Source organism: Macroventuria anomochaeta (genome assembly GCF_010093625.1).
Source record: "Macroventuria anomochaeta strain CBS 525.71 unplaced genomic scaffold BU25scaffold_2, whole genome shotgun sequence".
Lineage (NCBI taxonomy): Eukaryota > Fungi > Ascomycota > Dothideomycetes > Pleosporales > Didymellaceae > Macroventuria > Macroventuria anomochaeta.
The window spans coordinates 1,546,494-1,559,616 of NW_022985363.1; the positions used below are offsets into that span (position 1 = coordinate 1,546,494).

The 13,123-nt window shown below is 54.4% G+C and overlaps 5 protein-coding genes across 5 annotated transcripts; 3 read left to right on the forward strand and 2 right to left on the reverse strand.

Annotated features, from left to right (window-relative positions):
* Positions 1–641: 641 nt before the first annotated feature.
* On the reverse strand, positions 642–3,148 carry BU25DRAFT_88709 (kinase-like protein). The gene has a single exon (XM_033712215.1). The coding sequence runs from the start codon at positions 2,834–2,836 to the stop codon at positions 947–949; it is 1,890 nt and encodes a 629-aa protein (XP_033567280.1). The 5' UTR covers positions 2,837–3,148; the 3' UTR covers positions 642–946.
* A 692-nt stretch (positions 3,149–3,840) lies between these two features.
* On the forward strand, positions 3,841–6,560 carry BU25DRAFT_358126 (ARM repeat-containing protein). Its single transcript, XM_033703597.1, has 7 exons — positions 3,841–4,257; positions 4,317–4,402; positions 4,456–4,576; positions 4,633–4,746; positions 4,795–5,040; positions 5,095–5,844; positions 5,892–6,560. Exons 1-7 carry the CDS (start codon positions 4,209–4,211, stop codon positions 6,218–6,220), a joined length of 1,695 nt encoding a protein of 564 aa, XP_033567281.1. The 5' UTR covers positions 3,841–4,208; the 3' UTR covers positions 6,221–6,560.
* A 190-nt stretch (positions 6,561–6,750) lies between these two features.
* On the forward strand, positions 6,751–8,851 carry BU25DRAFT_358129 (uncharacterized protein). The gene is made up of 2 exons (XM_033703598.1): positions 6,751–7,376; positions 7,426–8,851. Exons 1-2 carry the CDS (start codon positions 6,758–6,760, stop codon positions 8,715–8,717), a joined length of 1,911 nt encoding a protein of 636 aa, XP_033567282.1. The 5' UTR covers positions 6,751–6,757; the 3' UTR covers positions 8,718–8,851.
* Positions 8,852–9,130: 279 nt separating this feature from the next.
* BU25DRAFT_406350 (GroES-like protein) lies at positions 9,131–10,807 on the forward strand. Its single transcript, XM_033705254.1, has 2 exons — positions 9,131–9,580; positions 9,650–10,807. Exons 1-2 carry the CDS (start codon positions 9,494–9,496, stop codon positions 10,325–10,327), a joined length of 765 nt encoding a protein of 254 aa, XP_033567283.1. The 5' UTR covers positions 9,131–9,493; the 3' UTR covers positions 10,328–10,807.
* On the reverse strand, positions 10,776–12,989 carry BU25DRAFT_417620 (uncharacterized protein; the record flags this gene model as incomplete). Its single annotated transcript, XM_033707819.1, has 5 exons — positions 10,776–10,800; positions 10,862–10,978; positions 11,036–11,072; positions 11,430–11,462; positions 11,552–12,989. The coding sequence occupies 5 exons, from the start codon at positions 12,987–12,989 to the stop codon at positions 10,776–10,778; spliced, it is 1,650 nt and encodes a 549-aa protein (XP_033567284.1).
* Between the last annotated feature and the right edge of the window lie 134 nt (positions 12,990–13,123).

Below are 13,123 nucleotides of genomic sequence, written 5' to 3' on the forward strand. Positions count from 1 at the left end.
GATGCGGGGAGCGTAGCGTCAACTTATGCGGAGATGGCTGATGACGCGGGCCGTTGGGGGCCTGCTCCGTTTGAAATTGCTCCTGTGCAGATATGGCGGATGATCTGTTCGCGCTGTGAGTGACCTTGGCGGCTTGTCAGTATCGCAGCCAATCCAGTCTCTCGGCGTGCATGTGGAAATAAGTGAAATGCAACTGCATCGAATCATAAGTGATGTCTTGCTGTGAGTTGCATTGAACTAAACATATACGATGGGCAAGCCCAGTGGCACGCCTTGCCAGCGATCGTAATTGCAATGAGGCTGTGTGCTGGGTGCCCGTAGGGGGGCCTCTTGACATGTGCAGTTGTCGTTGCAGATTAAGATACTTGTATCAATACATACAGGGCTCGCGAGACTGCAGGCGAGTGACTGTTTCCGGCTATGCAAGTATCACAAAATGTAGTGGATGAGTGGAAGAAGGTGTAGACACGCGAGGGTACACGAGGCTAGGCTGCGGGGAAGGCGCACAATCCCTGCAACTCGTCACTTGGAAATATTCCGGACGAGTGGTCATAGATGCACATCAACCACGGGACCAGCAATTGATCGATAAGTGTGCATGATTGTTTGTAATAGGCTTGAGCAAGGATTTGACATTCTAGTGTTAGGAGCTGCTTTTGGACATAGAGAGTAGTGCTGCTGTTCGCTATGTTCTAGTACAAACAACGCTATCAAACGCTCGTACTTCTAGCGCGTAAAACCAGCCAGGTCACTCTCAAACGCCAACAATAGAGTAACGCCCAACAACTGAATGGGATGACTGAAGCAGGGTATCCATGAGAAAAGCAAACAAAATCGCCAACTGGAAAAAAGCGATATCGAATGAGGATGAAAAATGAGAGAGGGGTATCGTATCCAGAAACGTCATCTATCCGGTCGTCGTGTATCGTGGGATGGCTCTCCCTTTTCAATCTTTGGGCGCCCAAGAGCGCGACACTCCCTCGTACTGCTCGGCACAGTCGCGCAGAAAGGCGCTCTCGAGAATGTCGGAGACGGTCCAGCGTTGCTCGACATCCATTTCGAGACAGCCCTTCAACAGAGTCAACGCGTCCTCTGCGCCTCCGTCCTGCAACGCCTCTGCAGTGCGCACAATCTCCTGGTTCCATTCGCCCTTTAAAATCTTTGCGGTCGTCTTCGCATCGAGGCCTTCATTGAAGGGTAAGGTTGCAGTGAGCAGCGCATAGAGTACGATGCCGAAAGCCCAAATGTCAGCCGCCGGTGAGAACATAACAGCACCAGAAGCGCTGAACAGTTCGGGTGCTGCATATTGCAGACTGCCCTGGACCGACGTACTAGTGTCGGCAGGACCAATGTTCTGATTTTCTCCAATGGAATGTGGGTCCGGGCCTTCGCGGTCGTCCCGAACGATAAAATCTGCCATGCCGAAGTCACACAAAAGTATATCGCCTCCTTCGGTCTCGGCCTTGGGCACAGTCATGTCGAGGAGGCAATTTTCGAGCTTGATGTCGCGGTGGACAACGTACACATCGTTGTGCAGGTAGCGCATCGCTGAAGCCAACTGGTATGCGTAGCGCTTCACCAGGTGCTTTGACAGTCCGACCTTGTGCTTTCGCCGTGTATCACGTATCAAGTCAAACAAAGTGCCGCCTTTGTTCAACTTTGTGATGCAGAACGTAGCATAATCGGTGGTGTAGACCTTGATGAGTGGCAGAATGTACGGATGTCGCAGAAAGCGCCACATTTCTACCTCGTGGTCGAATTGGCTCTGGAGCGCCTCGTTCTCAAATTCAGATCTGTTGCTCTGCTGCTTGCGTACAATCTTGACCGCGTCGATCACCGGCTTGCCATTCTCCATGCTCGTCACCTCCTTGACAACACTGAAACCACCATAGCCAATTTGCTTGCCAATGACATACTCGTTGTCGTACCCGAGACCCTGGCCCTCGTCGTCTGGCTGGGGTTCTTTCAACGGTGCCTCTGAAGCCTTGTAGCGCGCAAGAAAAGAAGCAGCGGGTGACATGGACGACAAAGAGCGGCCAGAACGATTGGACGACCGCCGGCTGGCCCGCCTCAGACTGCCATCTTCGCTGATCTCGGTTCGAAAGCTCCTGTTCCTGGTCGGTCCACGGTTCAAGGGCGAGAAGAGGGGAAAGTCCAACGGCGAACCTGCGACCGGCAGCGGCGAAAGCATGTACTCGTTTGGTGTCTCGATCGGGGTGCGCGCTTCTTCTAGGGGCGAGGCGGTGGCTTCAGACGTAAGGGATGCGACCTGATCATTGTACTCCGGGTCGTTTGCCATATCGTCTACGGTCGACTGGAGGAGCGGGTACCTTCCTTGGCTATTGCTGGTCTGGCGCGAAAGGGCTCTGCGATGGTTGAAGGGCATTTCGAGGTATTCACCCTCAGAGTAGCTGCCATCTTCAGGTGTGTAGGACGGCGAGTGACGCGTGATTGGCTTTGGTACGGGGGCCTCGAGACCAACGCGGTCGCCCGTGTCGAGTTGAACCTCGTTGTCGAAGCTGATCGACGTCTTTCGCCGCCGGAAAAGCTCCTCCATAGTCTTCTCATTGCTGACGGTGCGCCCCAGCGAGACGCCTACGCCGCCATCGTAGGCGCCGATGTGCCCGTGAGAGGCATTGTGATGGCGCGTCTTGAACGGACCATCGGTAATCTTGTGCCCCTCGACATGGTCAACGTCGTCCTGCGACTGCGCATGGCCATGTTGCGCAGAGTCAGGTCGCGGGATCGAGTCAAAAGTCGATGCAACCCGTTTGTGGGGCGCCGAGGTATCGAGCTTGAGCTTCTGGAAAATGTGTGAGGATGGCTGCGGGGCCATTAAATCGGTTTACTGTGGTGGATGCAAACCTCGAAATTCAGCTGCGACGCCCTGTGTATTAATATTCAGAGCCGTGGGGTCGCGCTGAAGGACAGTAACGGGAGAACACGGAGGGCGAGTGGAGGGATTGTCAATATGAATGTGTCCAAGAGCAGCGGATGCCTGTTTGTGGTAGCGTGCTGGGATTTGCGCTGGACAGCCACAACGAACACAACGGTAGGTTTGCAGGGGTTTGCGGCAGATTGATGGCAATCACTGCGCGTTGAAGGCGACTGTATTCATGAACTGGCAATTGGTACATGGAGGTGGCTGGTATGATGTTATTACACCTAGGGCAGGCTACCTCTTTAACTTGTACTCCACCCCCAGCATCCCACGCGCCGTTCGCTTCGGCGTGCGCCGGAGAGGGGAAGGCTGCCGGGTAGCATAGCGCCACCCAAGATCACCCAGAGCTCTGGCAAATGGGACGAGCGCCTGGGGTAAGCTGCTGCATTTACGCACAGTGACTGGGCGCAGCGCTGAGGCAGCCTTGGAGAGCACGGCGCGTTGACGTACGAGTGCGCCGGCGGCCATGCAGATGCGAGTGAGGTTTCGAGCAGTCATGGTAACTGCAGGTAAGCCAGGATGCAGCAGCAATTCTCCGCGCTGAGGCTGCTGAGGCTCTGGTAGGCCCAACTGAAGCTCGCGGGGATACAGAGTACTGTGTAAGCTATGTAAGCGTGGGGTCGCCCATCGGATGCTAGACGAGATGCAGTTCATGCAGGGCGCTGTCGACGCCGGCACGCACTATCTGCGGGACGAAAGGCGACAAAACAAACACTATCAGCGTTCAAGGGCGCGCTCGCACAGCAGCCGGGATGTACGGCGGCGCATGATGCTGTTGCCCTGGCGGCGCGCTGTGGACATGCCGGAGGGTGTGCACGCGCACCGTGCCGCCTCCAACCTCCAAGGGCAACACGCAACACCGTCTTCATAGACATAGATCTATAGCTGTGGTTTATTTCCTGACTGCTAGCTCGAGAACCTTTGCGCTTTGTTTACCCGCACCAAGCGTAGCAGCGGATCCAGCGCACCCACTTTTTCCATGTGATAATCTAACGTATCGGACGAGCTTTCCCAGCGCGCCCAACTGGCCGTGCACAGTGGAGAGCTGCGTTGCACACGGCCCAGCCTGCACGGGCGACACTTCACACTGGGCGCTCAACACCACATCCATCGCCGCGAGAGAGCCCATCGCACGACGCAGCGCGCCTCTCGAGCTGCCCGTCCCCATATTCGTCTGGTCTGCGATTCTCGTCGCTGCCCATCCCCGCCCCTCTACAACCCCCGGGCAGGCCTCCGAGGCCCTTGAACCTTGTTGGCAGACGGCATCATGGGCGTCTCCCAGTTCTTCTCCAAGCTCTGCGGCTCCTGCTGCGGCGGTATGCATCTCGCCCACCCACCGCCCATCGCCCAACTTGACTAACACGGCGCTGCACAGGACGCTCCAAGGACAGCATCTACGACCCTGTGCTGGCCGACAGCGAGCGTGAAGCTGTCGCCGATCTCCTGGGCTTCCTCGAAAATGTACCTCCACCCGCCGTCTCTGCGCTGCACGGCTGTATACTGACCCCCTCCAGCGCGCCGAGACCGACTTCTTCTCCGGCGAGCCCCTCCGCGCATTATCTACCCTAGTATACTCAGACAATATCGATTTGCAAAGGTCGGCAAGCTTGACCTTCGCCGAAATCACAGAGAGAGGTACCTGGTCCTGCATGTCTTAGCGGCCCGCCATGGCTAACCACCGCTGCACGCAGATGTCCGGGAAGTCGACCGTGACACGCTGGAGCCCATCCTCTTCCTGCTCCAGAACCCCGACCTTGAAGTCCAGCGTGCTGCCAGCGCCGCCCTGGGCAATCTAGCGGTGAACAGTACGTCACAGCTCACCACATCCAGCACCCATCGCTAATGCCCCGCAGCCGAAAACAAGGTCGCCATCGTCGCACTGGGTGGCCTTGCGCCCCTCATCAAGCAGATGAACTCGCCCAACGTCGAGGTGCAGTGCAATGCCGTCGGGTGTATCACCAACCTGGCTACGCACGAGGACAACAAGGCCAAGATTGCACGCTCGGGAGCCCTGCAGCCCCTCACGCGTCTGGCCAAATCCAGGGACATGCGCGTGCAAAGGAACGCCACCGGCGCGCTGCTGAACATGACACATTCAGGTATGGCTGCCGTGTGTTGTGGTGTAGAGGGGTAGCTTACTAACGTTTGTTCAGACGACAACCGCCAACAGCTTGTCAACGCCGGCGCAATCCCCGTCCTCGTCCAGCTCCTCTCTTCCACAGACGTCGATGTCCAGTACTACTGCACAACAGCACTCAGCAACATCGCTGTCGATGCCAGCAACCGCGCGAAACTGGCACAGACCGAAGGGCGTCTGGTGCAGTCGTTGGTCCACCTGATGGAGTCCTCATCGCCTAAGGTGCAGTGTCAAGCTGCACTCGCCTTGCGCAACCTGGCTTCAGATGAACGCTACCAGCTCGACATTGTGCGTGCACGTGGCCTGCCGTCTCTTCTCCGCCTTCTGCAATCGTCTTACCTCCCCCTTATCCTCTCCGCTGTTGCATGTATACGAAACATCTCCATCCACCCCGCAAACGAGTCGCCGATCATCGAAGCCGGTTTCCTTCGTCCTCTTGTCGATCTCCTTGGCTCGACCGAGAACGATGAGATCCAATGTCATGCCATCTCGACCCTTCGCAACCTCGCTGCAAGCTCGGACAAGAATAAGCAGCTAGTGTTGGACGCTGGTGCAGTGCAAAAGTGCAAGCAGCTGGTTCTGAACGTACGATTGCCCGTGCAGTCTGAGATGACTGCGGCGATCGCCGTTCTTGCATTGAGCGAGGAGTTGAAACCTCATCTACTCAACCTCGGTGTGTTCGATGTTCTCATCCCACTCACAGAGTCAGAGAGCATTGAGGTTCAGGGCAACAGTGCCGCGGCCCTTGGCAACCTGTCTTCGAAGGGTAAGTCACTCGAACGTGTTCTGCATAATCCAAGCTAACTTGTGCAGTGGGCGACTACACCATCTTCATCCAGAACTGGACGGAGCCCGCAGGTGGTATTCACGGCTACCTCCGCCGCTTCTTAGCCAGCGGAGACCCTACATTCCAGCACATCGCCATCTGGACACTGCTGCAGCTTCTCGAGTCCGAGGATGCCCGACTGTCAGAGCGCATTTCCAAGTCAGACGAGATCATTCACATGGTCATCGAAATCGCGGAGCGCAACATCGAATCCGATGACGAAGATAACGAAGACGGCGAAGGCGAGGTTGTCACACTTGCCCGCAGATGTCTTGAGCTGTTGGGCAACAACCCCAAGACTCTCGTCGAGGGATAAAACTGCTGGACGCATCTTCGATCCGGCTTCATTGATCACATCTTTGCCTCTCTTTAATCTCATCGTTTGTTTTTGTTAATGCGTTCATGTTGAATGCTGCTCGGTATGGCATGCTCATGCAAAATGTTTTCACGGCTGGCGTTTCCGGGAGCAGACTATTTCCAACATTTCTAGCGAGCATGGGAGGAGCATGACGTTTACTTATTGGCATACCATCTTTGTTAGCACCGCTGCTTGACCAGGAATAGCCTGTTGCTCGAGAGACACTGTAATTGTTAGGGTTGGATGAGGAGCAGAGCATGGCGCTCTTTACGTATATTGTGGACGAATCAAAATGAGGGGTAGCTTTCGAATTGGTGAAAATTCTTCTGCCGTGTTCACTCGGCGCTTTTAACGTTGAAGAGCAACGCGCCCCTCATGTGACGTCGCGTTGGAGCTTGTCGTTCGTTACTTATCGATAAGAAGCCAATCCGAAATGTTTTGCGAAGTGCTGCCGAGTCACTCATACAACCGCGACAACAGCGCTTCCAGCCATCAATGCCACCGAAACCACGAGGAAGAGGAAGCACACGTGCGCGCGCAGGTGGGAGGGGAGGGGCTGCTGCAGGCCGGGCTACAGGCAGCACCAGCGAAGCCACCGAGACCACAACCCCACAGACGTTCGATACCCCAGCAGCAAGTGAAGCAGCAGAGGTTATAGTACCCAAGGAAGAGGGCGATGCCGATGCGAAACCACCGACAACCGTAGAGAACGAATCCACGCCAAATGATACCTCCTCTGCAGCTGCAACCCCACAAGATGGCGCCGAAGCCTCAACTCGTCCTCCCGTGCAGCGCCTCGGTGGACTGAAGAGCGCAGAGCCGTCTTCAAGATCTGCGTCACCCTCCGTCAAGCGCGGCACTACGAAAACAGGCAAGAAGGCGATGCCCAAACCCATGTTTACTGGTCGTCGAAGCAAGGAAGAGCGAGCAGCGCTCGAGAAGGAACAACTTGAACGCGAGAAGATCAGGAACAGAGATCAAGAGAAGGAGGCTGCTTTCCAGGCCAGGAGGAAGGAGAGAGAAGCGGCGAAGGAGGCCAGTAGGGCTACCAGGGGACGTGGTGGCTATAGTGGTGCAATGAGCGGGCCGTTCTCGCTTGGTAGCTCGAAAGAGGGTAGGCAAGGTTAGACGTCCGTGTTGGACACTGCTAATGTTTGCAACAGATCGGAAAGCGAACCACCGGAACTTCTCAGGATTCGGCGCTGGATCAGGATCCCGAGCGGTGCGCGTCAAGAATGAGGGCGACGAGAGCGGCCCAAGCAGATCAGGCGGGTACGGTGGAGGCGGTGGAGGCGGCGGTGGTGCCAGCTCATCAATCAAGAGAGAAGATGGTGGCGTTGTCGAGTCCTCTGAGGATGAAGACGACCAGGAGTTCCCTCGGAGAGACATCGACCTCATCGAGATCTCTGACGACGAAGACGGTGTAGATGGCAACGAACGACCCTCAAGATCCGTGCTACCTATACGAATCACACGGAAAGAACATCAGGAGAAGGCTTTCGCACTTAATACAGACGCTAGCGCCGAGACAGCACCCAAAGACACAGCAGAGGCCACCGGGACAACTGGTCGCAAGTCTACGGGTGAGCGATCTGGCCAATCATCACGTAAGGGCAAGGGCAAGGCGAGCGACGTGGAAATTACAGGCGTGCGCAAACCTTTCAAGGGCGTGTGGCAGGACACCGACGACTCAGACGTTCAAGTCAAGACCGAACCCACCAGTGATGGCGAGCAAATGCCGGATGCAGAACAAGTCGGCTTAGACGCCGACCAGACAGAAGCACCACAAAAAGAAGAACCCCAATCGCCGATCACGGAACGAAAGGCCAAAGGTCGTGCCAAGAGCATAGCAGAGCCCGTCCTCCAAACAGATGAAGACCGCGCAGAATGGTCCCGCTTCCTGGACAACCGCAAACACATCCGCGCCGAATTGGGTCCTGACGAAACGCCTGCTGTCGACGCAGCAGGTGACACAACTATGGCAGATGGCGCAGCCCCAGCACCGAAAACTACGGTGCGAGACAACAACGTGTATCTCTTCCAGATCCCACCCCTCATGCCAGAACTCCTCGAACCGGGCGTCAAGAAGGAGACTTCAGATGTCGCGGAAGCATCAGTACCCGCAACATCTGTCAAGAGAGAAGCAGTCAAAGTCAAGGTCGAAGAAGGCTTCTCTGATCCCGCAGCCAAACCTGCACAAGGCCCACGGTTTGCAAGTGGATTGGTAGGTAAGCTAAGGGTGAGGCAGTCGGGGCGCACGACGCTGGATTGGGGAGGCACAAGTTACGAGCTTGCGCCGGGCAACAAAGCGAGTTTCTTGCAGGAGGTGGTGAGTATACACGTCGTACCTGAGAAGGATCGTGTGGTTCCTGAAGATGCGGGTGAGGCTGTTTCGTTTGGACGAGTCAAAGGCAAGTTTGTCGTTACGCCTGACTGGGGGGAGATGCTTGGATGAAAATAAAGCATTCACAAGGATCGTTGGACAGCATGGATCAGGCGTTTGGTGCTGCACTTACTGGCGCTAAGACAGGAATCAGGTAGGGCAGAATGTCGCCTAGGTGCCCAAAGATCAATCTTGACGCTCATGACGCCAACAGGCCACCGATCGATCTTCCAACAAACATCGGTGTTTCTCCGTGAACAAGGTCGCAGCATCATCAAAACAACCTCCCTTGTTGACAGCTTCTAGCACCGTTCTAGAAACATCACAAGCTAGCGCCAACCCCGGATCTCCACTCCCGATTTGCTCCATCGCTGCCCCTCCCCCCCGCAAAGCTTAGCTTTTCCTCCACTCACATACCAGCCTCTAAGCCCGGCCGTGCGGACCTGCCAGTCCTGTTTTAGACCGCACAGATCCGACCTCACGATGTCCCAACAACAGGAAGAACCCGTGCTGCCGCGCTGGGCTGACGCTTACGCTGACGCCGGGGGCTGAGGGCTCCGTGTTTGCGTGATGGCTTAAGATGTACTTCGCCCTGCATTAAGACTGATGGATGATCATCCATCAATCACTTTGTTACAAACACTTTGCTCCTAGCCCACTTGCTCTCTGTGAGTCCATCGTGTCGGACCGTGACCGTGTGTATCAACAAGAGGAGAGGTCGTTTACCAGACCACAAGAGAAGAACAAATGTCTGCCATGATCGAATGCGCGTTCATCAACAGTGTGATCACCACCGATAGCAATCGCGATACTACCTCAAGGGTCCGAAACGCAGATATTGTACAAACATGCACGCAGCAAGACACTATGGAAAAGAGAATACCAGCATTGAGGATGATGTGGCTGAGGCCAAGCGCGGCGCAGGACAAGTCCGAGTACGCTCCCTACCTTTCTGCCGTCCATCCACATCACACAGATGAATCGCAAGCTGACATAGTGGACAGGTCGCACCGGCGTACGTAGGAATTTGCGGCACCGACCTGTACGAATACCTTGGCGGCTCAACCTCCGCGCCCACGAAACCGCATCCATGCACCCACGATACAATCCCCATCACACTGGGCCACGAGCTTTCAGGCGTAATAACGGAACTTGGGTCCGACATGGCCGGCTTCACCGTCGGTCAGCAGTACGTCGTCCAACCCACCATCGCCTGCGGCACATGCCACGCCTGTCTCGCCGGCATTGAAAACGTGTGCTGCAATGGCGGCTTCATCGGCCTATCTGGCGGCGGAGACGGGCTGAGCGAGAGCGTCGTTGTGGCCGAGAAAGCGATCATCCCTCTCCCATCAAACATCCCGCTCGGTGTCGGTGCTCTGGTTGAGCCGCTCAGTGTAGCCTGGCATGCTGTATTTGCCGTGCCCCTGACCACGGATTCCGTTGCGCTAATTCCAGGCGGTGGACCGATGGGTCTCGCAGTTGTCCACTGTTTGCGCACAAAAGACGTGCGCAAAATCATCATGAGCGAAGTATCTTCCTCGCGGCAGCGGTTCACGCGAGTTCGGCGCACATCACGTCCTGGACCCGAAAACCCACGACACCGTCAAGGTCAGCAGAGAGCTGAGTGGTGCAGATGGGCCCAATGTCATGTTCGATTGCGCGGGTGTGCTGGCGAGTATTGAGACGGCGTGTACAGCAGTAGGTGCTCGGGGCACTGTGGTGAACGTGGCGATCTGGGAGAAGGCGGTGCCATTCAATCCGAATATGCTGGTGTTTGAGAGACGAAGTATACGGCGGTGTTGGGGTATCAGAGGAGGAATTTTGAGGCTTTTGTTGAGCAGTTGGCTACAGATGAGTTGCTGTATGAGTGAAATGGCGGGATATTTGCTGATATGATAAAGGGAATCTGAAGCCGTGTCAGATAATCATGAGTAAGATTCAGATGGACGATCTGGTTGAAGGTGGAATTAAGGCGCTTATTCATGATAAGGAGAGTCGCGTTAGATTCTTGGTAGAGGTTGGTGGGTTTATTTGTATTGATTCAGCGGTGCATTAATTGAATTATGTGGCTCAAGGCGGCGAGCAATCTCCGGTAGCTCCCTATGAGGTCCTAAGGTTAGAGCGCCGGTGTTAGCAGTAGATGTCCAACAAACAACTAAAAAATCAAAGTAGATTTACAAAAGTACTGGAGGTATTGTCTGGGCAAAGTCACGTACAAGAGATCGATGACACAAGCTGTTGTTGTATTGGTGAAGGTATATCGGAAGCGGCGATGTGGTGCACTGGTTCCGAAGAGTGAAGGTGCGATGACATCCGCAATAACAACGGTGCGCCTATCAACGGTAGTATGTTATCTTCACATGTCATGAGAACTGGGACGACATGCTAACCAGGCAGCAGCAGCAAGTTCCGTGGCTGTGCTTGAGACTGAGGCACTGTTCAGCCTAGATTCTCTATCCTCCTACACGCGCTTCATCAAATTCGACCCTAATCTCCTCATGATACTTTCCAGCGCGGCCAACAGTACGTAGTACGGGTAGTAGTGGAGTGGTTGGGGCACGCTGCGGATGACCTGATAGTGGACTAGTGAGCAATTAGGAGTTCCTTGGATCTCAAAGGCTGGGGGGTCAGCACATTTCTTTAACCATTGATAAGGCTTAGGGCAGGAATTATATTTGACGAGAGATACGAAGCAGCAGAGTTATTGCACTGCGCTGTTGAGGAGTCGCTTTTGTGGTGTGAGATAGTATCATAGTCCATATTCAGCCCAAAGCTTTGCCTTACATTGCATTTCTATTTGCCTGAAATAGTAATTTGCTATAACGATATATCTTCAAGCTTGGTCATGATTTGCGAGATGTATGCCGAGCCAACAACAATGCCGTCTTGGTCATCCAGAAGCCCACCTTCCTCTTCATTTTTTAACCCTTCTAAACAGGAGATCACCACGTCTCGGTATTTGTTCCCGAAGACTCGCGGCACCTGAGACCTTGCAATTTCGAGGTATCTAGCTTGAAGAACTTCCGGTGTACGCAGCACCTGTCCACCTTCACGCTTTTCCCAAAGATACTTGCCGATTCCGGTCTCCTTATTTGTGAACGTATCCCAAAGCGAAATTTCGAGAAGTACTACACCGAGGCTGTATATGTCGTGGCGCATGGTAAATTCGTCGCCTTGTGCCATTCGGTGCCGGTCAGGGTGAAGGTAGATGTTCTTTCTCCATTCTTCGACCCGGATCATGCTGGATGCAGCTGCAGCTTTGCGTACGCTGTCAAACCCAACGAGAAATGGCTCACCGACTACATTGGGAAAAGCCGTTTTCGCCGGATTTGTGCCTTCTGGTGCGATGGTGTCGAAAATGAGAATGTTTCCCGGGCGGATGTTCTTATGCACAAAACCACAGCTATGGACGTATAGAACGGCCGATGCAAGCTTCCGCACGAGTGCTATTCGGTCACTCAAGGAGTGGCGGATTCCAGGAGACTGATTTGATGCATGGGTGAGAAGATGCTCGAGAGTATGGGGGCCAGTCTTTCCGACAGGGTATTGGAAGCGGAGAGCGAATCTGTTGTACACTGGCTCCGCTGAAAATCCATTACAACGAAGCAAGCCCATTGTTGAAGGATCGCTCTCGTGGAGCGCAGCAGCGAAGTCTCGAATCAGTGACCGGGTTGCCTTAATTTCTCCGGGAGGTGCGCGGGCATCGTACGTACGATACTCCACTAGCTCTGACCCAACGTCTGATGCATAGACACTAGATCTGTCTAGCTTTCGTAATATGACACTGCTCTCAAAGGCGTCAAGCTGGAGTTTTGTCATTATTGATTCTGGCACTGGGTCGAGGATTGCTCTTCGGATGCGTTGAACTCGGCTCAAGACTTGAGAATGGCCCATGGCGGCAGATCCAGTTGCTGTTGTCCCAGGCCCTCCAAAGACAAGAAAGACTACAGCACGCCTGAGAAACCGTATATACCATTGCTCCAGCTCTCCACATGCATTGTCCAGAGATTTCCTACCATGAAAAGAGAATTTGATCTTGACCCAAACACTGGGGTCCGAGACAGAGAATTGAGCGACAATCCTTTCGAGCAGAAGTCGAAGCTGTTCAAAGAGTGTTCGTGTCTGATCCTCGAGTGGCTGAGTTCCATGTAATGAATAGAAAAAGGTGAGAAGTATGTGCAGTTCGCCTTGGACGAGCTCGACTATGAAGTGATCAAGCCTCGCAATTTCTTGCATGTGCCGATAGGTTTCGATCTTCTGCTTCAAGAAGTGGCCATATTTCAAACAAAGATCGATGATGCCGGGGATGGCTAGGACAATTCCTCCTACAGCCGCTTCCGACATGAGGGTCTTCTAAGGTAAACCGGGAGCAGATTAGGGCCTTTGTACTTGTAATAATTGTGAATTACGATGCTCAGATGAATGGAGGAGAAAAGTAGAGTTCATCATCACATAAGTGCACAAAAGTTGACTGATGG

Bases quoted from the DNA above. Each gene is read 5' to 3' on its own strand.
- BU25DRAFT_358129 (XM_033703598.1), top strand. From the start codon at position 6,758: ATGCCACCGAAACCACGAGGAAGAGGAAGCACACGTGCGCGCGCAGGT. The intron at 7,377-7,425 runs GTAGGCAAGGTT...TGTTTGCAACAG, and splicing joins GCTTGGTAGCTCGAAAGAGG to ATCGGAAAGCGAACCACCGG.
- BU25DRAFT_88709 (XM_033712215.1), bottom strand. From the start codon at position 2,836: ATGGCCCCGCAGCCATCCTCACACATTTTCCAGAAGCTCAAGCTCGAT.
- BU25DRAFT_358126 (XM_033703597.1), top strand. From the start codon at position 4,209: ATGGGCGTCTCCCAGTTCTTCTCCAAGCTCTGCGGCTCCTGCTGCGGC. The intron at 4,403-4,455 runs GTACCTCCACCC...GACCCCCTCCAG, and splicing joins TCCTGGGCTTCCTCGAAAAT to CGCGCCGAGACCGACTTCTT. The intron at 4,577-4,632 runs GTACCTGGTCCT...CGCTGCACGCAG, and splicing joins CGCCGAAATCACAGAGAGAG to ATGTCCGGGAAGTCGACCGT.
- BU25DRAFT_406350 (XM_033705254.1), top strand. From the start codon at position 9,494: ATGCACGCAGCAAGACACTATGGAAAAGAGAATACCAGCATTGAGGAT. The intron at 9,581-9,649 runs GTACGCTCCCTA...CATAGTGGACAG, and splicing joins GCGGCGCAGGACAAGTCCGA to GTCGCACCGGCGTACGTAGG.